We start from the raw sequence: 27,923 nt of genomic DNA, 5'->3' as shown, positions 1-27,923 counted from the left end.
CGGTCAATTGTGACTCCCAGAATTTTCAGGCTGTCTGAGACCGGAAGGGTGTAGTCTAGGGTGTTTATGATATTGGGTTTGTTTGTTTTGTACTGTGAGGACAGGATGAGACATTGTGTTTTTTCTGCGTTTAGCTTTAGTTGGAATGTGTCCGCCCATGAGTTTATTATTTGGAGGCTGTGTGTGATTTCATTTGTGATTTCGATTGTCTTGCTTGAACGGGATGTATATCGTGACATCGTCTGCATAGATTACGGGTTGAGTCCTTGGTTGGATAGCGATTTGGCTAAAGGTGTCATCATTAGGTTAAAAATGGTTGGTGAGAGTGGTGAACCTTGTGGTACTCCGCATTCAGGTTTCCATGGAGTTGACGTTTTTGAGTTTGAAATCACTTGATAAGATCTTGCTGTTAGGAAGCCTTTAGGTTGTTAGGTTATTATTAGGTTGTAACAGCAACTCCTGATTGGCATATAATGCTCAAAGGCATTTTTAATAATCTTAAATGGATATCCTCTCTGAATAAAGTGAGTACTCATTTCACTAGCTTGTATCTTATATTCCTGCACTGATGAGCAAAGTCTCCGTAACTGGAGAAGTTGTCCCATCGGTATCCCTTCTTTCAGCTCTTTTGAATGATTACTGATAAAGTGAAGCAATGAATTCCTATCTGTAGACTTTTGATGAATAGATTTCTCAAATTCAAAATTTAACGTAATCTGTACATCCAAAAATGTGATCACACGACCTCCTACAGTAGATGATAGGATTGCATTGAATAATATGTCAAAAAATCACTTAGGAATGATGCATCTCTGTTCCAAATTTTAAAACAATATCATCGATGAAACATTTCCACAGAATAATGTTCTGGCAAAATGGAGATGTATACACACGTTCTTCTTTGAATTTCTCCATGTATAAACAAGCTATGCATGGAGCCACTGTTAGCGCCCATAGCGACACCTTTAGTTTGCAGAAAATATTTGTTGTCAAAAGTAAAATAACTGTGTTGAATCACTAATCTGGCAATAAAATTTAATAATTGAATTTTAGATTAAGGCAAATCCATTTTTTTGTAATGAATCATTAATACGCTGCAAAGCATGATTCTGAGGAATTTTACTGTGCAATGCATTTACATCAAAGGTGGCCAAAATGATGTGATCCTGTTCAGTGAAACAGAATGATTGCAAAATTTGTATCCAATGCATAGAGTCCCATATGTAAGACTTTAAATCAGGGGCACTAATGACAGGGATACCCTCGATCTTATGATAAGTTCCTCTTATGCTGCTCAAGTCCTTAGTTTCCCAGAATCTCTACAATCTTTCTTTCTTGAACCTGCATCCCCCTCCATCATCCTAGGTGACTTTAACAACCACGCTGATGATTCCTCTAACTCTTATGCTTCCCAATTCCTTGTCTTAAGGTCCTCATTCAATCTTCAGCTATGCTCCTCTGCACCTACCCACCAAAATGGTCACTGTCTCGACCTTATCCTCTCCTCCAACTGCTTCCCCTCCAGCTTCTGTTCCTCAGCTCTCCCCCTTTCTGACCATCACCTATTAACCTTCACACTTAAGCACCCTCCTCCCCAGTCCCACCCAATCTCAACCCCCACATCTAGGAATCTTCAAGCTATTGACTCCCTTACTCTGTCCTCTTGTGTATCTAACCTTTTCTCTTCCACCACTCTATCTAAATCTGTCAATGAAGCCGTTTCCTCCTATGATACTATTCTCTCCTCCGCTCTGGACACTCTTGCCCCTCCCATCCCCCGTCCTACTAGGTGTACCAAGCCCAAGCTTTGACTAACCTAAAAAATCCACTACTTTCGTTCCTGTGCCCGCTCTGCTGAACGTTCTTGGCTTAAATCCCGCACCCTTGCTGACTTCATTCATTTCAGATTCATGCTTAACTCCTTCCAGTCTGCCCTTTTGCAGGCCAAACAGGATTACTTCACCCAATTGACAAATTCCCTTGGCTCTAACCCTTGACTTCTCTTCGCCACACTGAACTCTCTTCTTAAAGTGCCTCCGTCCCCAATTCCCCCTTCTCTTTCTCCTCAGACCCTAGCTGAGCACTTCCACGATAAAATCCGTAAGATTAACCTTGAATTTTCATCCAAACCCTCCCCACCTCTCTCTCCCTTAATCCGCACCCCCTACTCTCCTTCCTCTCCTTCTTTTTCCTCTTTCTCTGAAGCTTCTACTGAGGAAACTGCCCTTCTTCTTTCCTCCTCTAAATGTATTACCTGTTAATCTGATCCCATCCCCACTCATCTACTTAGCACTATCTCTCTTACTATCATCCCTGTCATCTGTCACATCCTTAATCTCTCACTCTCCACTGCAACTGTTCCTATGGCTTTCAAACATGCTGTTGTCACTTCACTCCTTTAAAAAAAACCCTCACTTGACCCTACCTGTCCCTCCAACTATCACCCCATCTCCCTTCTTCCTTTTCTCTCCAAATTACTTGAACGCGCTGTTCACCACCGCTGTCTTGACTTCCTTTCTTCTCAACCTATTCTTGACCCACTCCAATCTGGTTTCCGCCCTCTTCACTCTACTGAAACTGCACTTACCAAAGTCTCTAATGACCTGCTGCTGGCTAAATCCAGAGGTCTCTATTCTATCCTTATCCTTCTTGACCTATCTGCTGCTTTCAACACTGTTGACCACACCATACTCCTTGATACGCTATCCTCGATTGGATTCCAGGGCCCTGTTCTTTCCTAGTTCTCCTCTTACCTCTCACTTTGCACTTTGTGTTCACTCTAGCGGTTCCTCTTCAACTTCCATCCCGCTTTCAGTTGGTGTCCCCCAGGGTTCTGTCCTTGGACCCCTCCTTTTCTCCATCTATACCTCTTCCCATGGTACCCTGATTTCATCTCATGGCTTTTGGCTTTCAATACCATCTTTATGCAGATGACTCTCGGATCTACATCTCCACCTCTGAAATCTCAACCGTAATCCTGGACAAAATTTCATCCTGCTTGTCTGACATTGCTGCTTGAATGTCTCAACGCCATCTGAAGCTAAACATGACTAAAACTGAACTTCTCATTTTCCCCCCTAAATCCACCTCCCCTCTTCCCCCATTCTCTGTCTCCGTTAATGGCTCTCACATCCTCCCTGTCTCCTCGGCTCGCAATCTTGGAGTCATCTTTGATTCCTCTCTCTTCTTCTCTGTGCATATTCAACAGATCGCCAAAACCTGTCGTTTCTTTATCTACAACATTAGCAAAATTCGCCCCTTCCTTTCTAAATACGCTACCAGAACCCTTATCACCTCTCGTTTGGATTATTGCAATTTCCTTCTCACTGGTCTTCCTCTCAGCCATCTCTCACCTCTCCAGTCTGTCCAAAATTCTGCAGCATGACTTATTTCCACCAAAATCATTATACCCACACTAGCCCACCCTCAAGTCACTTCACTGGCTCCCTGTCCACTTTCACATTCAGTTTAAACTTCTCATACTGACCTTTAAATGCATCCACTCTGCAGCCCCCCATTACCTCTCCACTCTCATGTCTCCCTACATTCCTCCCCGTGAACTCTGCTCACTGGACAAATCTCTCTTGTTGTCCCCCTTCTCCTCCACTGCTAACTCCAGGCTTCATTCCTTTTCCCTCGCGGCACCTTATTCCTGGAATAGACTTCCTGAGCATGTACGTCAAGCTCCATCTCTACATGTTTTCAAATCTATGCTGAAAACCCACCTTTTCACCACTGCTTTTGACTCCTAGCCACTACTCAATTGCCTCCCCTTGTTCCTTCTCACCCAGTACTTCCCTCGCCCTTAATTTGTCTTGTCTGTCTGTCTATTATATTTTTAGATTGTAAGCTCTATTGAGCAGGGACTGTCTCTCTATGTCAGGTGTTCAGCACTGCGTGCGTCTGGTAGTGCTATAAAAATGTTAATAATAATAATAATATGAAACTTGAGGACACCAAGTGCTTCTGCCTTAATAACTAAAGCATCAAACTCTTCTAAAGCTCTGTTTTCAATAGTCTCTCAACTTATTACTGCTTCTAAGCGTCCCCACCTGCTTAAGTGCTGAAAGTTTAGCTGACTACTTTACCACAAGCGTTCATTTATTAAGGGGTTCTTTACAACTTAATTCTGTTTCCTCAACTTTCTCCGAGCCTTCTCATTCTTTACTTACCACTTCATCGGCTGTGTATTCTTCAGTTTGGGAGTCTTTTTTTCTATTCCATCTCTCGCACAGACTACAAGTGTTCTCCACGCAATGCACATGACTACATTCTCACTTGATCCATTGCCATCTTAAGTGGTTGACTTTCCCTTTTCATAGCCTGGTATCACTAATTCTCCAAATGATTTTGCAGATCGTTATTCCAGTCGCTGTGCCTAAGCTTTGGAAAATGGCATCTGTTACACCCTCCTCAAAAAAAGCCTCCCTTGATCCAGCCATTCCTTCCAGTTACTGTTCGGTTTCTCGCTTGTGAATCATTTCAAAACTATGTGAAAAAATTGTTTTCAATCAACTTAGTTACTGTGAGTCTTAATCTATTCTACATCCTAATCAAACAGGTTTCAGGTCACTACATAGTACGGAAACAACCGTTACTGCACTCAGTGAACTGCACAGTATCCTTGATCATGGTCAAATTGCATTGGTCATTTCCTTAGATCTATCTGCTGCCTTTGACCTAGTCAGTCATCCATTATTCCTTATTAGGATACATGAAATTGGTTTGAGTGGTTCACTTCTGACCATTCTTTTATTTTACAGACTCCAATCTCTACCTTTTCCAATGCTCCTTGCTGTGCGGTGTCCCACAGGGTTCTGACCTTTCTCCACTGTTATTCAACATCTATTTAAGTCCGTTGGTTACTTTAATTCACAACATCCATTTCTTTATTTTATGCAGATGACATCTTTTTAATTTATTCCACCTCATTCATATCACCTGCTCTTGGTCAGCTTCAATCTTGTCTGACAGACTTGTCCACCTGGTTAGTCGAACACCCAACTTGTCCTTAACCCTTCTAAAACTAACATCATGGATTATGGGCTTTCACCCTTGTTTGTTTGTTGTTACATTTGTACCCCGTGCTTTCCCACTCATGGCAGGCTCAATGCGGCTTGCATGGGGCAATGGAGGGTTAAGTGACTTGCCCAGAGTCACAAGGAGCTGCCTGTGCCGGGAATCGAACTCAGTTCCTCAGTTCCCATGAGTATACTCTCATGGTTCGTCCTCCTCCCCGATCCCGCTCTCTGTTGGAGTTCCTCAGGGATCTGTCCTTGGGCCCCTTCTTTTTTCAATCTACACCTCTTCCTTAGGCTCCCTGATTTCTTCTCATGGTTTCCACTATCATCTTTATGCCGACGACACCCAGCTTTATCTCTCCACACCAGAAATCACTGCGGATACCCAGGCCAAAGTCTCGGCCTGCTTATCCGACATTGCTGCCTGGATGTCCAACCGCCACCTGAAACTGAATATGTCTAAGACTGAACTTATTGTCTTCCCACCCAAACCCACTTTCCCTCTCCCTTCACTCTATCTCAGTTGAGAACACCCTCATCGTCCCCGTCTCATCTGCCCGAAACCTCGGTGTTATCTTCGATTCCTCCCTCTCCTTTTCTGCGCACATCCAGCAGATAGCCAAGACCTGTCGCTTCTTCCTCTATAACATCAGCAAAATTCGCCCCTTCCTCTCCGAGCACACCACCCGAACTCTCATCCACTCTCTCATTACCTCTCGCCTTGACTACTGCAACCTACTCCTGACCGGCCTCCCACGTAGCCATCTACTCCCCCTTCAGTCCATCCAGAACTCTGCCGCACGTCTTATCTTCCACCTTAACCGATATACTCATATCACCCCTCTCCTCAAGTCACTTCACTGGCTCCCAATCAGATACCGCATACAGTTCAAGCTTCTCTTACTCACCTACAAATGCACTTGATCTGCGGCCCCTCCGTACCTCTCTACCCTCATCTCCCCTTACGTCCCTACCCGTAATCTCCGCTCTCAAGACAAATCCCTCCTTTCAGTACCGTTCTCCACCACCTCCAACTCCAGGCTCCGTCCCTTCTGTCTCGCCTCACCCCATGCCTGGAACAAACTCCCTGAGCCCATACGCCGTGCCCCCTCCCTACCCATCTTCAAATCAATGCTCAAAGCCCACCTCTTCAATGTCACCTTCGGCACCTAATCACTACACCTCTTCTCAGAAAACTTATCTACCCCAACTTGACATTTCGCCCTTTAGATTGTAAGCTCTTCTGAGCAGGGACCGTCCTTATTGTTAATTTGTACAGCGCTGCGTAACCCTAGTAGCGCTCTAGAAATGTTAAGTAGTAGTAGTTCCCCAGGACCAAAGTCCACCACCCTAACCACTAGGCCACTCCTCCGTCCCCACTTCTTTTTGATCAACCCATTTCACCTGTTTCTAGCTTTCTCTCCTTGGGTGTTCAACTCTATTCTAGACTGTCTTTTGAACCCCAAGTCAGTCAAGTCATCAAACGAGGATTTCTGACTTTATGTAAACTTTACTCCATGCCTTCTTGGTTTCATGGTTAGATTATTGTAACATAGTGTATTCTGATATTTCTGGTTCTCTTTTCCATTATCTTCAAACTCTCCAGAATTCTGCCACGCCAGCTTCTCAGAGTTCGCAAGTGATCATGTAACACTTCCTGCATCTCTTCATTAGCTTCTGGTTTTATATCGTCCTCAGTTCAAAATGCTTTGCTTAACCCATTGAGCATTCCATACTGATGCCCCTTATTTAGCATCTTTATCTATTCCCTATACTCCTAACCATGCACTTAGATCTCATGATTCTAATTGTCTTGTTCTCCTATCTTCTCATATGGTTCACTATGAACATTGTGTCCCTTTTTTTTTTTTTCTGGCGCCATCTCTGGAACAGTCTGCCTTGCAGCATTAGAGGGGAGACCTTTTTGTCAAATTCAAGACCCTTCTTAAAACTCATTTTTACTGTTTTGGCCTTTGGCCATGACCTGTTAATAAGTCCCGAGCATGGTAAGTGTGAGCACAGATTCTCCGAGGACAAGCAGGCTGGACATCATCACGCATGGGTTGTCGACAGATGTTGAGACTTCTGGGCCACATGGCCTCTACAGTTCATGTGACTCCCATGGCACGTCTACACATGAGATCAGCTCAGTGGACTCTAGCTTCCCAGTGGTGTCAGGCTACGGGGGATCTAGAGGATGTCATCCATCTCTCCACTGATTTTTGCAATTCCCTTCAATGGTGGACCATTCACTCCAATCTGACCTTGGGACGACCATTCCAAATTCCTCAGCCGTAAAAAGTGCTGATGACGAATGCATCCCTTCTGGGGTGGGGAGCTCATGTGGATGGGCTCCACACTCAATGAGTTTGGTCCTTCCAGGAAACGCATCTGCAGATCAACCTCTTGGAATTGCTAGTGATCTGGAATGCGCTGAAGGCTTTCAGAGATCGGCTGTCCAATCAAATTATCCTACTTCAGACAGACAATCAGGTTGCGATGTATTATACAAACAAGCAGGGGGGCACTGGATCTCGCCCTCTGTGTCAGGAAGCCATCAGAATGTGGCTTTGGGCGCGCCAGCATGGCATGCTTCTCCAGGCTACATATCTGACAGGCGTAAACAACAGTCTGGCCGACAGGTTGAGCAGGATAATGCAACCTCACGAGTGATCTCTGAACATGGACGTTGTCTGCAAGATTTTCCGAGCGTGGGGCACCCCCTCGGTGGATCTTTTTGCCACTCAGCACAATCACAAGGTTCCTCAATTCTGTTCCAGACTTCTGGCTCACGACAGACTAGCGTCAGATGCCTTTCTCCTTCATTGGGGGACAGGTCTCCTGTATGCGTATTCTCCCATATCTTTAGTTGTTAGGTTTTCAAAGCTAGAACTAGGTTTGTGAGCCCTTGGCAGAACAGGACTGGAACCCCGGATTGGAGTTGCAGCAGAGGCAAACAAGCAGGAATAAGCAGAGCAGGCACACTTGAACTTCACCTGCGCTTGGCCACTTTTCACCTGGAGTTGAGCCCCTGGCTGCAGGTGGCCGGCAGGACTTACGGGGCAAGGCAGGACTGGATACCCACTAGGCTGAACCAGGACTGAGGGTCAGAGGGGAAAGGAACATACAGGGACAGCAGGGCAAGGAAGGGATAAGCTAAAGGACAGGACTGAAAGCTGCAAGCAGCCACTAAAACAGGGAACAAAACACTGATTAACACAAGACACAGTACTGAAAGTTGCAGAGCAGCCACAAGACACAAGCGGACAAGGACTAAACACAAAACTATAACCCAGAGACAAGACTAGAAAACAAACCACAACCTAATCTAACTACACACAGATTAACTGAAAACAGACAAGAATCTACAGAATAAAGTGTAAGGACCATAGAAAGGTCAGGGGTTACCAGTACGGACATTGTGCATATTACAGGCTGCCAAGCAGGCAGTGAGGGGGTCTAGGTAACTGGAAAATAAGGTAGAGTGATTAAGAGATGCCTGGGACTGCCAGGTCCCATTAGGAGGAAGGTGCATCAGACAGACAGAAGTATCAGTATTACCCAGAGCAGGGCCCAAATCATTGTTGGTAAAGCAGAAAAGAGTGTGTGTGTGTGTGTGGGGGGGGGGGGGGTATTTGGATCTAGCAAAAGAGAACAAATTAAAGGAAGATCAGAACTGAGCATGTTCATGCACAGAACCACTATGACATGAGATAGAGTGTAAGTAGGGAAAACATCTGTAGAGGGAAAACAAGCTAAATTACCAGAGATGGACTAGGAGACAGGGGGATGGCCAAGTTAGAGCTAGGCACTAAGGGTGCACAGCCTATGCAATCAGAGAGATGCGCAGAATTGGCCAGGCATGGGAAATGTGGGATACAAATGTAGCAAATAAATCTACAGGTCATTTTTTTCCAAAAGTAGGACAACAAAAAGGATAGCAAAAGGGAAAGATAAAGATGAGAATACATGACAGGGGTAGAGGATAATTTGCATTTTTTTTCCTTCTTTCACATTAGAGGTAATGCAGTAATATACAGGCAAACATAACCTTCCCAGAAAACAAAATGCAAAATCAGTGAGTGTCCAGAAATTTAAATGTAGCATGAGGGGCTATGCAAGGGAGGTCCACACAGAAATAATTACTACTACTACGTATCATTTCTATAGCGCTACAAGGCATACGCAGCGCTGCACACCATACACAAAAAAGACAGTCCCTGCTGAAAGAGCTTACAATCTAGATAAGACATGAGACAGAACAATTAAGGGTAGGGGAATAAAGAGGTGAGGATAAAGGATAGGGCAATAAGTGAGGGTACTGAGTAAGAGAGTCATGGTTAGGAGTCGAAAGCAGTAGCAAAGAGGTGGGCTTTAAGCCTAGATTTGAAGACAGACTGAGCCTGACGTGTACCGGCTCAGGGAGTCTATTCCAGGCATATGGAGCAGCGAGATAGAAGGAACGGAGCCTGGAGTTAGCAGTGGGGGAGAAGGGGGATGACAGGAGATATTTACCCAGCGAACGGAATGTAGCTACCAGAAAATTAAAACTTCAACTGATTCACAGAATATTGTAGCTTATGAAATACAAAATCAGGCAAAATAGTACTGAGAAGAAAAAGGGCAATGATAATTAGAATAAGTCCATTAAGTCCACAAAGAGCAAATAACATTCTGCAGCAGTAGTGTATAGAGTATTTGGTGTAAATGTCCAAAACATAAGATCAGTCTGGTGCGTCGTGGAAAGGTAGTAGCAAGCATCAGAGTTCGGAGTCTAGACAGCAAAAGGTGTGGACCTGCAGACTTTCAGTGGACCCTTAAACCAAGGCCAGTCCATAGGTGGGGTCGGTGGTTACTCAGGTGGACCCGATCCGCCCTTGTCACCAAAAATAAAAATTCTCAGGACTAATGGGCTCCACATCCTGTAGAGTCACCACACAAACAAAAGTCCATCTGATTTAAGCAAACTTTCTACCGGTGAAAGAAGTATTCCTGAGGAGTTGGTCACAATTTTATTAAATTTACTTGCAGTTAAGATAGGCTGCCTGCTCTGGTTGGTCCTGGGACCTCTGCTACCTCCCGCCTCCTGATGTAACTTCCAGTTTCCTTGTAGGTGGGATGCAGCAGAGGCAGCCTGTATTAATCATTGCTGGCCACAGTCACTGCACCTGAGCAACAATACCGGCACTGCCGCCTGTCGGACACTGACCAGCGCCTAATTTACAAAAGTCTGCTCCCCCTGACAGCAAAACCTGGCTACGCCTCTGTCGGTGTTACAGAATCTGTTTGGGGTTTAGAATCCAACTCCACCCTCCTAGGCCCATTTCTGTTCTGTTCCAGGCTGCACTCTCACTTAGTTGTGTTTGTTTTCAGGTCAATCTCAGTTATGTCCTCGCCGTTGCGAGGCCCAATTGACCATTGTTCATTGTTTTGAGTGAGCCTGGGTGCTAGGTATACCCCATGCGTGATGATGTCCAGCCTGCTTGGCCTCGGAGAAAATGAAGATACTTACCTGTAGCAGGTATTCTCCGAGGACAGCAGGCTAGACATCATCACAACCCCCCCTCCTCCCCTTTGGAGTTGTTCTTCTCGTTTGCTTTTTATATAACTGAGGGAAGCGCGCGGGTGTCGTGGGCGAGAAGTCACTTGCGCATGTGCGGTGCGTTGTCCCCGCGCCCACTCTCGTCACTTTTAGAAGTTTTAAAATTTTGATTTTTAAATCCGAAGCTCCTGGGCCATCGCGGACAACGGACGACCCATGCGTGATGTCCAGCCTGCTGTCCTCGGAGAATACCTGCTACAGGTAAGTATCTTCATTTTCTGGCATTTCAGTGATGATTTTTCTTGCTATGTCTGAGGCTAACTTATGGATTTATGGCATTTTATTTTGCTTTTATTTTATTGTACATTTCTGTGATCAATGCTATTGCAACAGCGGTATATCAAGTTTTAATAAACTGTAATTCTGGGGTTGGGAGAAAGTGGCTAAATGCAGATGGAGGCAGGAGAGGGGGCTGAGGCTAGAGAGGATTGATGCTAGAGGCATGAGAAGAAAGACAGCATACTTGGGTGGGAGGTAGAGAAGCAAGGACATATGCTGGAATAACAGAAAAGACAGGGTAAATTAATATTGGAGTATGTTAGTGGGCAGATGATGAGGAAGGAGAAAAGGGGTAGAGGAATGGATTTTGAGGGTGGGGGATAGGCAGGGGCAATGAATAGTGGGGAAGGTGAAGAAAGGCAGATGACTCTGGAGAGGGTGAGCGCCAAGTGGCTAGGTATTTGATCCACATAAGACACACAGGGAGGGATCAAGATGGCGGCGCTAACGGTCGTGCGAGCGCTGAGATCCTGAGTCCAAAGAGAGTTGCAGGGCCAACAGAAGCTCTTACTCCATCTCTTTCTAATCGAGATGGGGAAGAGAAAGGGGAAAACTCAGGCTCCTACCTCCAAGGCCTCGACGTCAACCCCAGTCTCGCGGCAGGCACCTCTTGAGAGCTTCGGAATCAGCACTCTGGGTGCTCGGATTCCTACTTCGGCGGGCTCGACCCCGCAGGGGCCTGAGCGCAGCGCTGAGGGAGCGACGTTGAGTCCTCCTGATTTCACCCCTCCTCCACAGCCCGGAAGTAAGTTGACGCTGGCGATACCACATCAGCTCGAGTGCGTGTCTCCTGTGGATGGAGGATCTCTCAGTGTTACTATCCCGGTGAACGGAGCAACTATGCAGGGTCAGTTTCAGGCCGCTGCACCTATTCCCCGAGGACTACCTCCTGGAGAGAGTGGAGATTTGATAAGACCAATGCGGGTGACAATGGAAGTATTATGGGATGCAAACCAGCAGGTGAACAAAACGTTACTACAGATGAATGTTTCTATGACTGGCGAAATTAAGGAATTAAAGCAGACTTCCCAAAATTTGTCTACAGAAGTTCAGGAACATAAAAACTTGGGGGTATTGAAGAAGAAGTTAAACAATTGAAGGACTTAACAGTGACTATGATAAAGGATAAAGAAATTCAAGAGAGAAAGATAGAATATTTGGAGAATAACGGAAGAAGGAATAATCTTAGGTTTTGAGGTTTCCTAAATCTCCCTTAATCTCAGTTACTGATATGTTAAAAAAAATACTTTAATGAGATTTTGGGGATACCTATAGAGGCTTGTCCTCCTATTACGAGGACTCAATACATTTCAGGAACTGAGAAAGGGGAAAATCAACCACAGAATCCCCCTGATTTAAATCTTACTGAGTTTCTGGAAACTTCTCTGGAGATAGTCACAGAGAGAACTACGCTGATTGTCTCCTTTGCTCTTGAACTGGATAGAAATAATATTTTAAGACTTTACTTTCGTCATTTAAATGATGTATTTTTGGGGGGGGGGGAAAATTCAAATTTTTCCAGATTTGGCAAGAAGCACTCAAAGGAGGAAGGAATTTCTATCCTATAAAACCAGAGTGATTAACTTGGGTGCAACTTTCCTGCTAAAGTTTCCATGTAAATGCTTCATAACGTATGAAGCAAATAATTATATATTCTTTTCCCCTTTAAAATTATTACAATTCATATCATGTAAGGAAACAGATCACCTGTTGCTTTGCCTCCCTAATTTAAGCGCTGTTGGCTGTAGATATTAGAGCTGCCCCCCCCCCCCCGTTAATTATTAATTCTTTTGTTTGTTGATTGAAATATTTCCTAGTATCTTGATCCTATTATTGGGGACAAATGTAAATTTAGTGTGATATACTTTAACCATTTGGTTGTAAGTATTGTTTTTTTCTTTTTTGCCTTTAAAGTCAATTCTGTTATTTCTAAGTCTATGTATATGGATGTATGACTTTAATATTAATAAAAAAAAAAAAGACACACAGGGATTGGAAGGGGTGTTTCAGGAGAAGTGTGGGAGTACTTGGGTGGGGGAAGATAAGAGGCAGTGGTATGTGGTGACATTTTAATTTAATTTTGGCATTTATAATCCGCTTAATCAAATTCAAAGCAGAGAACAGTCTCACATTATAAGCAGGTACTGTAAAGCAAGTACTCCTTTACAGTCAGAAGTTTCAGTAAATAGGTCAGACAAAGAGGGGCTTGTTGGCCCTAGCATAGCATCTCCCACCCCAACAAAAACCAGAAGTGCTTGGTGTCCTCACCACAACACTGCCCACCTAAACAAAAACAAGAGGGGCTCAGCATCTGCAACATAAACACTTTTTCCACTCTGACAAAACCACCATCCATATACCCTCCCATTTTTTCCCCAGTGTACTGAACTCAAACAGCATTTTCCTCTGTTGCACATGTGCTATTGCCTCACTCTGGTCTCCCATCCCTTCACCTCACACTGCTCTCTACCTTATACTGATTTCTTACCTTTTTTCCCCCACTTTCTTACCTTACTGTCACAAAACACCTAGCCACCTGACTGAGGTTACCCCGGGGCCACTTAGAAGGTTTATCCTCAGCACAGCTCAGGTCAGCCTGCACCTGCCACTTGTGCTGTACACAAGCACCCTCCTCCCACTGACTGGGTCACAACTGCTTCTGGGCGAGTCTCTCGCTTTTCAATTATCCCCAGTGATTTCTGGGTTACTGAAGCCACACTCTGTGGTCCCATAGTTCCCAGAAAACACTCACAGACCCAACACACAACCACCGGCAATAAACTAAATATTGTTTGTCTTTTAAAAATTGAACAGTGGAACAAAATAGTGCAATTGGCAAACAATAACAGTAACTGAAATATGGATCAATTATAACAGTAAACATGTGCATACTTCCTAGAAAGTACCTGGGGAGATCAGGATATATAGAGCTGTTCACCAGTTATCAAATATAACTTTTTTTTTTTTTTTTACAGGGCTTCAGCAAATCTCTCTCCCCGCCCCCCCTCTCTCTCTCCCCCCCCCCCCCCCTCTCTCTCTCTCCCTCTCCCCCCCCCCTCTCTCTCTCTCCCCCTCTCTCTCTCTCTCCCTCTCCCCCCTCTCTCTCTCTCTCCCTCTTCCCCCCCCCTCTCTCTCTCTCTCTCTCTCTCTCTCCAACTGCTGGGTAACTTCAAACTCTAGGCCAATCAGAGTCCAGTCAACAAGTAGGCCCATGGTATGCCGCTGGCTCCCTTGTGCCCTGAACTTCCTTACCTCTGCCAACTGCCCCTTCCTTTCACCCCCACTCTCCTTTCTTTCCATCCTGCATACCATCCTTTCCCCTTCTCTTCCCCTCTCTGTACACCAAACTGTTCCTAACCCTACCCCCCTCTGCCTTTTGTCTTCCCAATCCTTATTCCAAGACCCAGCCCCATTCACCATATGTGCCCCACTGCACCATCCATTCTCTTCCCCCTGTTGTTCCCCAAACTTCTCAGCAGTGACCAGGCTCCCAAAATTACCATATGATAATGATGACCCAGCCTGATTCTAGCAGACTGCCTGTCAGAATTTCTCTAAGCATTAAAGCTTGTCTGTGCCTTTCCTGCTGAGTCAGCAGTGCTGTGACAGGACCCAGGAGCATCCACAGGAATTAAGGAAAAGCTACAGAATGAAAATAAATTTAAATTAAAATCATTAAAGAATCATATTGAAAGATAAAATAGGTTAAGAAATGTAAAGGTTTGAAGAGAAAAATAGGTTAAGAAATGTAAAGGTTTGAAGAGAGTTTCATTTTTTGTCTCCCCGCCACAGCTACAACTTTAACAGGTGAGAATGTGATCGTGTTAGTCCTGGAAGGAAGGGGTGAGAGTGATAATGCCTGTGACTGAGAGAGTATCAGTGGGGGGTGGGAGAAGAGAAAGCTAATTGATGCAAATCTGAAGGGGGGGTTCACTCCCTCCCCTGCCACTAATTAGAGTTCCCTACCCCATTGCTCCCCATGCAAAGCTGCCAATTTATGCTTATGGCAGAGTACCTGGTGTTAAGGATTTGGCCTACTAAGGGATTGTGCATTCATAAGAACATAAGAGTAGCCATACTGGGTCAGACCAATGGTCCATCTAGCCCAGTATCCTATTTCCAAACAGTGGCCAAGCCAGGTCACAAGTACCTGGCAGAAACCTAAATCGTGGCAACACTCCATACTACAAATCCCAGGGCAAGCAATTGCTCCCAATGTCTGCCTCAATAGCAGACTGTGGACTTTTCCTCCAGAAACTTGTCTGAATCTTTTTTAAATCTAGTTATGCTAACCACTGTTACCATCTCCTCTGGCAAAGAGTTCCAGAGCTTAACTATTTGCTGAGTGAAAAAATACTTCCTCCTATTTGTGTTAAAAGTATTTCCATGTAATTTGAGTGTCCCTTAGTTTTTGTACTTTTAGAACAAATAAATCAATTTACTTCTACTCATTCTACACCACTGAGGATTTTGTAGATCTCAATCATATCTCTCCTCATCCATTTCTTTTCCAAGCTGAAGAGCCCTAACCTCTTTAGCCTTTTCTCATACGAGAGGAGTTCCATCCCCTTTATCATTTTGGTTGCTCTTCTTTGAACCTTTTCTGATTCCGCTATATCTTTTTTGGGATACGGTGACCAGAACTGAACGCAATACTCAAGGTGCGGTCACACCATGGAGTGATACAGAGGCGTTATAGTATTTTCAGTCTTATTCACCATCCTTTTCCTAATAATTCCTAGCATCCTGTTTGCTTTTATGGCTGCCGCCGCACACTGAGCAGAAGATTTCAGCTTATTATCTACAACGACACCTAGATCTTTTTCTTGAGTGCTGATCCCCAAGGTGAATCCTAGCATCAGGTAACTATGGTTTAGATTATTCATTCCAATGTGCATCACCTTACATAGGTCCACATTAAATTTCATCAGCCATTTGGACGTCTAGTCTTCCAATTTCCTAACGTCTTCCTGCAATATTTCACAGTCCGCACATGTTTTAACTACCTTGAATAGTTTTCTAACGTAGTAACATAGTAGATGACGGCAGAAAAAGACCTGCACGGTCCATCCAGTCTGCCCAAGAAGATAAATTTCTATGTGCTACTTTTTTATTTGTACTGTCCTCTTCAGGGCACAGACTGTATAAGTCTGGCCAGCCCTATCCCCGCCTCCCACCACCGGCTCTGGCAAAGACCGTATAAGTCTGCCCAGCACTATCTCTGCCTCCCACCACCGGCTCTGGCACAGACCGTATAAGTCTGCCCAGCACTATCCCCGCCGCCCAACCACCAGCCCCGGCACAGACCGTATAAGTCTGCCCAGCACTAGTCCCACCTCCCAACCACCAGCCCTGGCACAGACCGTATAAGTCTGCCCAGCACTAGCCCCACCTCCCAACCACCAGCTCTGCCACCCATTCTAGGCTAAACTCCTGAGGATCCCTTCCTTCTGCACAGGATTCCTGCAAATTTAATCACTTCACTCGCCATTCTGATTTCCATATCATTTATAAATGTTAAATAGCACCGTTCCCAGTACAGATCCCTGTGGCACTCCACTGTTCACCCTCCTCTATTGGGAGAAATGATTATTTCAACCTACTCTCTGTTTTGTATCCAATAACCAATTCCTAATCCACACCAGAACCTTGCCTCCTATCCCATGACTCTTTAATTTTCACAGGAGTCTCTCATGAGGAACTTTATCAAAAGCTTTCTGAGAATCTAGATAACACTACATCAACCAGCTCACCGTTATCCACATGTTTGTTCAAAGAAGTGAAACAAATTGTTGAGGCAAGACTTCCTGTGGCTGAACCCATACTGACTCTGTCCCATTAAGTCATGTTTGTCTGTGTTCCATTTTAATTCTTAGTTTCTGCTATTTTGCCCGGCAGCAATGTCAGGCTTACTGGTCTATAATTTCCAGGATTACCCCTAGAACCCTTTTCAAAAATTGGTATCACATTGGCCACCCTCCAATCTTTAGGTACTGTAGACGATTTTAATGACAGGTTACATATTATTAACAGCAGCAATTTCATGTTTTGAGTTCTTTGAGTATCCTTGAGTACTTTCTCCAGTGAATCAATCAGAATAGTGGGAGACGAGACAGCATGCACTCCATCCAAATTCACCCCTTAAACACATAAGGACTGGTGATTCTGAAATTGCCACTTGCTCACAAAGGGGCCGTTTTACGAAACAGCAGTAAAAGGGGCCCTGTGGTGGCATCTACTGCCACAGGTAAAAGGCTTCTTTCTTTTCCCATTTAAGGAATGAAATAGCAGTGTGGTAAGTTTAAACACTTGTCGCATGGCCATTTCCTGGGAGACACAGAAGAAGGCTAGCCTTCACACTTGGAAACACCAAAGAACAAAGTCACAGTGGAGGAGACAGAAAAAATGATGCTCAAGAATTTCTACTGGACTAAAAAAGTTCACAGTAAAAGTTTATTAATACAGTGTGGACTCGACACGAGTCGTGTTTTGGCCACTCTGGCCTGCCTCAGGAGTCTCTAAAATGATAAATAACACACATATATGATAAAAAAAAGTACATTATGAGAAATAAAGTACATAATAAAAATGCATGACATGTATATGATAAAAATGAACAATAAAATTGAACAATAATATATAACGACCAGGGCTTTTTTTGAGGGGGTACTGAGTTTTAATGAAAGAGCTCAGGCTCTTCACACCAATTCTGTCTTGTCATATTTTCTGTGACTGGTTACAGGGGGCCTGGCTATTGTGGGGTGGATCCCTAAGTGATCAGCCCACCCCTGAAGGGGTTGCCTGGCATTTGAGTATCAGCACCTTTTTCACTAGAAAAAATGCACTGATAACGACTATATATATATATATATATATATATATATATATATAAAATCAGTACAAATAGTGAAAGGCCAATATTGCCCATGCTTGTACAGAAAGAATCGCATGTAACTTATTAAACAAATTTAAGAGTACATCTATATTATAATATTGTACAGAAATAGTAATCACATAAAATAATCACATAAAAATAGAGAACAATTGTGACACAAAGAGCAAATCTCAAAAGAATATGAGCATTCAAAAGAATAGTATAAAAACATACACGTAAGGATATATTTATCAATATTCTAATATATAAGTATCTTGCAACAGTAGAGAAACTGCATAGATAAATCAGTGACCACATGTCTTCAAATAAAGATCAAAAGGACATATCAACAAATTAGAGGGATGGAAGCTTTGTCTACTATGTTTGTCTGTTTATTAAACTTTTCAGTGCAGAGAGAACAGGCAATCATAGAACAAAAGAAAGCATGTTACAGGAAGCATAATACAAATCAAGGTGGTATACTTGCTGACAATTTTACATTCTGATTCTCTGTTAGTTAATCAAGTTGTCTTGTATCTATTATTATGAACAGCATATAGTACAATCAGCTTTTCAATATAGTCAAGAACTGTGTTGATACATAGCCCTATCCCCTCCTCCCGTCCGAGACCTATCTCCCCTTCCTACCCCTCCCTCCCTCCCCTCCTACCCCTCCCTCCCTTCCTTAGCAATCAAAGCTTAACTAGGAGCAATCTCGGGTACTTTAGACAAGTCTGTACAGGATCTAACAGGTGTTGATAAGCAGGCTGCGTCCCCTAGGACTCAGCATCTGTAGGTATGGGGTCCCCAAACATGAAGAAATTACTTTTTACATTTAGCAGATTTTTTTGCATCTCGAGCTTCCCATTAAGCCAACAGGTGTACCTGATTTCTCCAGTGCCGGTAGGATGGTGCCTCTGTGGAGGTCCAGTATTGCATAATGCTTTTGCGGGCTACCAAACTCAGCTTCCTGCATAGAAGAACTGCGTGCGCATTTAAGGGGGCAAAAGCTCTAGGTTGGTCTAACAGGAATTGCCTTTCAGTTCCCTGAATTTTATTGCCCATCCATATCAAGAATCCTCGAACCCACTGCCAAAATGCACGCACCTTTGGACATTGCCATACTGCATGATAAAAAGAGCCTGGGCCTCTGTCACATTTGGAGCAGTTAGCATTCTCCGGGCCCTGCAAGTGAGCCAGCTGTGCCTTGGTCATATACCCCCGTAGGATCAACCTGTACCCACATTCTCTGTCTTTCATCCGTAACCAACTGTCGGATCGCCCTTAGCGTTGCCGCCACGTCCCATGTTGCCAGGGAAATACCAAGATCTTGTTCCCATTTAAGTTTACGCCCCTCATATTGTCTGGCTGGCCTATAGCGGACCAGGGCCCCATACAGATCAGATACCGCATGTCTCTCTATTGCTAGTTTAGTGAAAAATTCCCGTAGCCTTTCTCCCAAATGGCTTCCCAGGGCTGCCTGATTCAAGGTCTGCAGGTAGTGCTTGACTTGTATGTAGGCGAACCTGTTTCCCCAGTCAGACCCTATCTTGCTTTGTAAGGCTTCATATGTGAGTGGTGTTCCGTTCTCCTATAACAAGTGTTCCAGCCTCGTAACCCCCTTCTTCCCACAGTCTCCGAATATTGGGCTGTCATTTCCGGGTTGAAATAGTGTGTTACCTACAATTGGGATTTGGTCTGATGTATTCGGGTGGCCGCCCAATTGTCCGACCCACCAGTGCCACACCGCTCGAAGGGGTTGAAGCAATGTACTCTGAGACTAAGGGGTATCTTATTTCTTGGCAGATGTAAAAGGGCGATCGCGTCATGTGGGGCAAAAAAGGCACGTTCAAACGTTGTAGGCGTGTAGTAGTGTGTTGCGTGGAGCCAGTCTCTCACATGCCTAAGTAGACACGGTTGTATGGAAATATGTCCAGGAAACCTATTCCTCCCTGTCTCCAGCCACCCACCAGTAAATCCTGTCTTAGTTTGGCCCACTTCCCAGCCCAGCAAAACTGACACAACCGTGTTATACATTTCAAGTCTTTCTTCAACAAGCGGATGGACAGGGTCTGTAAGGCGTACAACCAGCGTGGGAAAATACCCATAATAATTTACTTGCATACAAAAATCATTCATTATATGATCATTCTGGGCCTGTTAAGAACGGGTCTTCACGTTCCTGCATGGTCAAGTGAAACCCCATTTAACATTTATACTGGGCAAAACCTGAGGAAGCCTGTAAGAAGGCGAAACGATATGGGCCCCGTTGTTTATTCTACCAGAGGGGTTACTGTGTAACTTCAGTGAAAGCTAAGTGTTGTTTTTGAAGTTTTTGCTGTTGTTTATTAACATCGCAATATTCAACAAAATAAGAATGATGATATAATGAATGATTTTTGTATGCAAGTAAATTATTATGGGTATATAACAGCCCCATGAATGAGATAGGACCGCAGACACTACCATCTCATGTAGATATTGGAGTCTGGCAGGTCAGACCTTGGCTTATCCTTGGTCTCTGAGGGCTATACCCATTAATTGAAAACTTTAATCCATTTTACCCTTCGGGTTTTTTTTGGCTGTTCACTAGTTCTTATTGGTATTAGATTACGGAAGTAAGGGGAACAGCTCATACTGTTTCTTTGCATTTATTTAATATTCAGTATTAGGCAGGTAGGGGTCCAAAGAAGGTTGGCCCCACCTGCATCTTAGATTTTTATTGCAATAGCTTCTTTATCATTGCTATATGTTTGATTTTGGGAAGAGGGAGAGGTTGAAAGAGGTGCGTGTCAGGCTTCTCCCAGAGACACTGGGTTGTGAGGCCTTGGACCCCTGCCGTGGAGCGGCAGTGGCACGCAAAATCACCTCCAAACCAGAGACAAGGCAAAACAGGACTGGAACGCACCGGACAGGAACACACGGGACTGGACCTAGGCTTCACCTACACTTAGCCGCCGTTCCCCAGGGGTTGAGCCCCTGGATGCAGGCAGCCGGCAGGGCTTGGAGGAAATCTGGTACTGGAACTAGCAGGCAGGAACACCAGGAATCAGGATTCAGAAGTGTCCACAGACACCTAGACAAAAGCAAGGCAGAAGGGGTGCAGGGCTATGGCTGGAGCTCCAGTAGCTAGAAATACAGGCAGGGAGCAGGGCTATGGCTGGAGCTCCAGTAGCTGAGAAATACAGGCAGAGAACAGGACTATGGCTGAAGCTCCAGTAGCTAGAAATACAGGCAGGGAGCAGAGCTACGGCTGGAGCTCCAGTAGCTGAGAAATACAGGCAGAGAACAGGACTATGGCTGAAGCTCCAGTAGCTAGAAATACAGGCACGGAGCAGAGCAATACTGAAAGCTGCCACTAAGAAAGAAACCCAAGCCAGGAATACAGACCAGGGGCAAGACTAGGAAATAAGCAATAGAACCAAAACTAGCTACACACAGACTAACTAGAATTAAGCTACACACAAGCTAACTAGAATCAAGCAAGAAACTCAGACTACTACTGGACTAGGCAGAAGGGCACAGCGCACCCCAACATACCAGGGACCTTAGATGATGCAAAGACAAACACAGAAGTTTCTAGGTGATTGATAAAGCCCATCAGCACCTGAGGCTCAGCTGCAGCAATCTCAAGGCAACTACGGGTGCTGTTCAGGCACAAACAAGAAAGAAGTCTGGCAGCCTGGAAGATCCGGACCGGACTGGGCTGAAACCTGGAACAGGTAGGGGACAGCAAGACAGTCTATGGCAGCCATCGGTTCTGGTCACCAGAGGGCGAGGGGAGCACAAACCAAGAAGCAGGCAGAAAGCATACTGAAGCATAGAGAGGCTCAACACACACAGGTGCAGTATAGTGGAGCAATTAGAGCCATGCTGGAAGCAGCCAGCACACAGAGACAGAGGCAGAGCCAACTCAGGCAACACACACAGGAGTGCAGTATAGTGGAGCAATTAGAGCCATGCTGGAAGCAGTCAGCACACAGAGACAGATGTAACTCAGAAAGGACAGATGGAAGCCAGCTCAGAAGCTGACCCCCAGAAATAAGGTAAGTCTGAGAGGGGTCACGACCACAGATGTGACAGTACCTCCCCCTCAAGGCTCCCGTGTCCCCACGAGAGCTTCAGGTCTCCATGGATAACAATGGTGAAATGTACGGAGAAGCTCCGACACATGACCATGGTCAGCTGGGCAGGAACAGGAATCAGGACTGGGACTCGGACTAACATCAAGACTAGAACTCGGACTGGAATCAGGACTGGAACTTGGACTGGACTCAGGAACCGAACCGGGATTGGGACCTGGAGTGGATTTAACATCTCGGCTGGAACTGGAACTCAGAGCAGACCCAGCACCATCCCGGCCGGAACTCAAACTCGGAGTGGACTCAGCATCATCTTGGCTGAGACTCAAACTAAGATTGGACTCAGCATCATCTTGGCTGGAACTCAAACTCGGAGTAGACTCAGCATCTCGGCTGGGACTGGAACTCGGCGTGGACTCAGAGGCTTGGCTAGAAGCGGAACTCTGAACTGGAGCTGGACCAGGACCCGGGAGGCTCCACCAAACCTGCATTCGAGCCCTGAACTCGGGGCTTCCACAACGCCTTCTTTCAGCGTCTGCTTCAGGAGTATCCCGAAGGGTTGGATCCAAGGAAAGTTTGCAGCGATACTCGAAGAGTATGATAGAAGGATCGAAGGATCAAGCGCAGAAACCGGGTTTCTCAAAAATCCAAGCCACCGAACACGCCTTCTTTCAGCAGCAGCTTCTGGGGAATTCTTCAAGGCTGGATCAGAACAAAGTCTATCCCGGTACTCTTGGAGCGTCATCCAACAGTTGAGAGCAGTATCTGAAGAAAAAGTCCTGGGCTGGAAGCCCAGCCCGGTCTCAGGAACTGAACCAAGGCAGGAACTCGGACAGGACTCAAAGGTCGACCCAGGACAGGCATCAGGAGCTGAACCGGGACTAGGACCCGGACTGGCATCAGTCTTGGCTGAAAGCGCCCCTCGGACTGGACTCAGCTTGGCTGGGAGCGCCCCTCGAACTGGACTCAGAAGCTTGGATGAGAGCGCCCCTCAAGCTGGACTCAGAAGCTTGGCTAGGAGCACCCCTCAAGCTGCACTCAGAAGCTTGGCTGGGAGCGCTGAGCTTGGGAGTTCTACACCGCCTTCTTTCAGCGTTGGCTTCAGGAGTATCCTGCAGGGTTGCATCAAAGGAAAGTCTGAGGCGGTAATCGTAGAGCTTGGTAGAAGGATCAGTAGCAGAAACTGGGTTATTAATGAACCCAAGCCATGAGACACGCCTTCTCTCGGCTGCAGCTTCCGGGGTATTCTTCAGGGCTGGATCAGACAAAAGTTTAACACTGTAGTCATGGAGCGTCATAAAACAACTAAGAGCAGTTACTGTGGTGGGACCGGAATTCAAACTGAAACTAGGCGTTAACCCCGGGTGGCAATCTGTATTGCCAACCGGGGAAAAAGTCATAGGCTGGAAACCCAGCTGGTAAGATGATCTTGCCGAGCTGATGGCCTTTGCATTCTGTCAGGCTTCTCCCGGAGACGCTAGGTTGTGAACCCTTGGACCCCTGCCGTGGAGTGGCAGGCAAAATCACCTCCAAACCATAGACAAGGCAAAACAGGACTGGAACGCACCGGACTGGTACACACTGGACAGGAACACAGGGGACTGGACCTAGGCTTCACCTACACTTAGCCACCGTTCCCCGGGGGTTGAGCCCCCGGGTGCAGGCAGCCGACAGGGCTTGGAGGAAATCTGGTACTGGGACTAGCAGGCAGGAACACCAGGAATCAGGATTTAGTTCCCACAGACACCTAGACAAAAGCAAGGTGGACAGGGGTGCAGGGCTATGGCTGGAGCTCCAGTAGCTAGAAATACAGGCAGGGAGCAGGGCTATGGCTGGAGCTCCAGTAGCTGAGAAATACAGGCAGAGAACAGGACTATGGCTGAAGCTCCAGTAGCTAGAAATACAGGCAGGGAGCAGAGCAATACTGAAAGCTGCCAAGCTGCCACTAAGAAAAAAACCCTAGCCAGGAATACAGACCAGAGGCAAGACTAGGAAATAAGCAATAGAACCAAAACTAGCTACACACAGGCTAACTAGAATTAAGCTACACACAGGCTAACTAGAATCAAGCAAGAAACTCAGACTACTACTGGACTAGGCAGAAGGGCACAGCGCACCCCAACATACCAGGGACCTTAGACGATGCAAAGGCAAACACAGAAGTTTCTAGGTGATTAATAAAGCCCATCAGCACCTGAGGCTCACTGCAGCAATCTCAAGGCAACTACGGGTGCTGTTCAGGCACAAACAAGAAAGACAAGTCTGGCAGCCTGGAAGATCCAGACTGGGCTGAAACCTGGAACAGGTAGGGACAGCAAGACAATCTATGGCAGCCATCGGTTCTGGTCACCAGAGGGCGAGGGGAGCACAAACCAAGAAGCAGGCAGAAAGCATACTTGAAGCATAGAGAGGCTCAACACATACAGGTGCAGTATAGTGGAGTAATTAGAGCCATGCTGGAAGCAGCCAGCACACAGAGAGAGAGGCAGAGCCAACTCAGGCAACACACACAGGTGTGCAGTATAGTGGAGCAATTAGAGACATGCTGGAAGCAGTCAGCACACAGAGACAGAAGTAACTCAGAAAGGACAGATGGAAGCCAGCTCAGAAGCTGTCCCCCAGAAATAAGGTAAGTCTGAGAGGGGTCACAACCACAGACGTGACAGTGCGGCTTGTTCAGACAATTGGTACTTGCTGTAGTTTATTCAACAGAGAGGTTTCTAAAATCTTGAGGGGGAGGAAAGGGAGGTTTGGAAGAGCTGGATAGGGAAAGGGAAAAATCATGAAAACATTGATAAAGGATTTTATCCTCTTATACCTACTCACCCCAATACCAAAAGACGCCAAGAAAAGCACAAACGATATCAATTACCGCCCAGTTGCGTCTATCCCATTAGTAGTAAAAATGATGGAGAGCGTGACTAAACAGATTACAGAATACCTGGACAAGTTCTCAATACTACATAATTCACAATCAGGATTCCGATCCCACCATAGCACCAAAACTATCCTAGACACCCTCCTGGCCAAATTCAAGCAAGAGATTGCCACAGGCAAAAGCATACTCCTCCTCCAGTTCGACATGTCGAGCGCATTTGACATGGTAAACCACAACATACTACTAAGAATACTAGGCCACTTCAGGATTGAAGGAAACGTACTTAACTGGATCAAAGGCTTTCTAACCACCAGAACTTATCAAGTAAAATCGAAGTCAAACATATCACCACCGTGGAAAGCATCACCATTATCACCAATTCTCTTCAACATGATGATGATTCCACTAGCACAGTCCTTATCCAACCGAGGCCTTAACCCATTCATTTACGCAGATGATGTTATAATATACATCCCCTTCAGACATGATCTGACAGAAATAACCAACAAAATCAGTGGTAGTCTGAACATCATGGACTCCTGGGCAAACTCATTCCAACTGAACACCGAAAAAATACGTTGCCTCATCCTCTCCTCTCCATATAACAAATACAAACACACAACCATAAATACTCCATGACATATCCTCCCTACCTCGGACAGTTTGAAAATACTCGATGTCACACTCGATCGCAACCTTACCCTCGACAGTCAAGTAAACTCTGTAACAAAGAAAATGTTCTATTCAATGTGGAAGCTCAAACGATTAAAACCTTACTTCCCAAGAGCAACTTTTCGATGCCTAATACAATCAATGGTCCTAAGGCATGCAGATTTCAACGGAATCTACGTGGGCTGCAAAGAACAACTCATTAAAAAAAACTCCAGACCGCCCAAAATACAGCAGCCAGGCTGCTATTCAGCAAAACATGCTTCGAAAGTGCCAAACCCCTCTGAGAAAAGTTGCATTGGCTCCCAATCAAAGAACGGATCATCTTCAAAATCTGCATCTTAGTCCACAAAATCATATACGGCGTAGTCCCAGAATACATGACAGACCTCATAGACTTACCAATAAGAAACAAAGTGAGATCATCAAGATCCTACCTAAGCCTACACTACCCAAATTGCAAAGGACTTACATAAGCACACAACTATGGAATGGGCTCCCAAAAGCTGTGAAAACAATCCACGACCACTTGAACTTCAGGAAATCACTAAAAACCAACCTCTTCAAAAAGGTCTACCCCAACGACCCCATGTAACCCTCTTCACCTACCAACACAGCATGACTATGATCGCACAGGACAACACCTAATCTTCATTTCAACCCTCCACTTATACCTCATATGATCACTATACAACTTTGTATTTTTATCCACCGACTGGGCAAACGCCTTTGACGGTACTATGGTAAGCCACATTGAGCCTGCAAATAGGTGGGAAAATGTGGGGTACAAATGCAATAAATAAATACCTCAGTACATAGGAGCCGACTCTGTGGGTGCTGTGGGTGCTTGAGCACCCCCAATATTGAGAAAATTCCTTGCTTCTATACCTCAGTAATATATCTTGCAACTTTAGTCCATTGAATAAAGTATTCGAAGACTAGGTTTATTTGCTGTATCCTCCATAAAATACTTTGAAAATAAAAACAGAGGACAAGGGGGGGGGGGGTATATGATGGGTAGGGGTTGAGGGGATAAATGTGTGAAAAGATTGACAGGCTTTATCTTGCTGTTTGTTCTGATATTGGACTGTATATTTTTATTATTATGTTTCCTTTGCAATGTCATCAATAAAAATTGTTGCAACAAAAAAAGCTAAGCTAAATATTGTGCTTCAGGTAAGTCTTCCTCATTTTGCTGTACAGTTGTAATTTCTGTTTTGGTATTTTACAGCTAATCTTTGTGGTTTCTCTATTCCTCCCACTGTGATCAGTCCTGGAAATGTTATGTTAATTCACTTTGAAAGTAATGAGGAAGACAACTTCAGAGGATTCAAGGCCATGTTTACTTTTGTCCCTTCAGGTAGGTAAAAAAAAAACCTTGGTAAGCATGCACATTTATTGTACAATACATGACGTTCAAACTGTGCTCTTAATTTTGGGAAGGCCAGTAAATGGAACATGTCTCCCTTAAAGACATTGTATAATTTCTAGGCATTCAATAATCTGCATATACTAAAATGCATATGAGCTTCATACTTAATTTGTTGGATAGAGAATAGATCTATTGTTCTTCCCCACAAGTGACTACTACTACTACTTATCACTTCTATAATGATACTAGATCTACGCAGTGCTATATACATTATATGCAGGTACCTTCTCTGTTCCTAGTGGACTCATAATTTATGAAGGCTAAGTGACTTGTCCAGGGTCACAAGGACATGCAGTGGGAATCGAACCCAGTTCCACAGATCATACTAAAATTACTAAAAAGTGGAGGCATAACCTAATGGTTAGAGCAGTGCTGGTCTATCCACTAGGCAGACTAGGTGCTGTCCACGACACCTTACTGTTTCTGGAGAAGCTGTTCATTCTGAGACACCAGAAGCCATGTGAGACCTAGTTCTCAAGGAAATTGGAGGGGGCCAAGACAGAAATAGTGGACCTTGTGGTGGCACAGGACACATTTGAAGCCTTTACTACCTGGTTGGATTCGCTTGAGTCTCGGATCCTGGTTTTGGAAGTGGATGGAACGGAGGAAAAATCCTCTAGGGGCACATTGTAAAAACAAGCAGACTGCCTGCTAGATAAAATGAAGGATCAAGAAAACAGCAGGAGGTCTAACCTGCGGATCCTTGGCGTCCCGGAAAGTAGAGAAGGTACAGATCCTGTTACATGTGTTCTAAACCTGCTCTCTGCCTGTTTCTCTGAGACAACTGCATTACCAAAGTATGAAATTGAGAGGGCTCGTAGAGAACTGCAGCCTCAGTTAGAATCTACATTATTCCTGAGGGGCCTTGGTGGTTTAAGCTATTGTGCTATCAAGAAACAGAATAAGTGCTCCAGAAAGTGAGACAGTTGAAAGTTTGCACTTATCAAGCGAAGGTCTGGATTTTTCCGGACCTCAGTCTGGAAACTTTACGAAGCATAAAGAATTTTTTCCCTACAAATTGGAGTTACAAAATAGGGGCCTGTGAGTGGGGATGTGGCATCCAGCCAAACTGGTTGTGACTGTGAA

At 45.0% G+C, this 27,923-nt stretch overlaps 1 protein-coding gene across 1 annotated transcript in view; it reads left to right on the top strand.

Moving 5' to 3' along the window:
* Positions 1 to 27,923, top strand: part of LOC115459531 (ovochymase-1-like) — a gene marked incomplete at its 3' end in the record, with an annotated part of 447,639 nt that overhangs the window by 318,091 nt on the left and 101,625 nt on the right. Inside the window, 1 exon segment of the mRNA XM_030189343.1 lies at positions 26,637 to 26,765. Within this exon segment, the coding sequence (XP_030045203.1) occupies positions 26,637 to 26,765 (129 nt within the window).

This window comes from Microcaecilia unicolor, unplaced genomic scaffold, assembly GCF_901765095.1.
Source record: "Microcaecilia unicolor unplaced genomic scaffold, aMicUni1.1, whole genome shotgun sequence".
NCBI lineage: Eukaryota > Metazoa > Chordata > Amphibia > Gymnophiona > Siphonopidae > Microcaecilia > Microcaecilia unicolor.
Note: the sequence above shows the minus strand (reverse complement) of the source record. Positions and strands in the feature narration are given on the sequence as shown.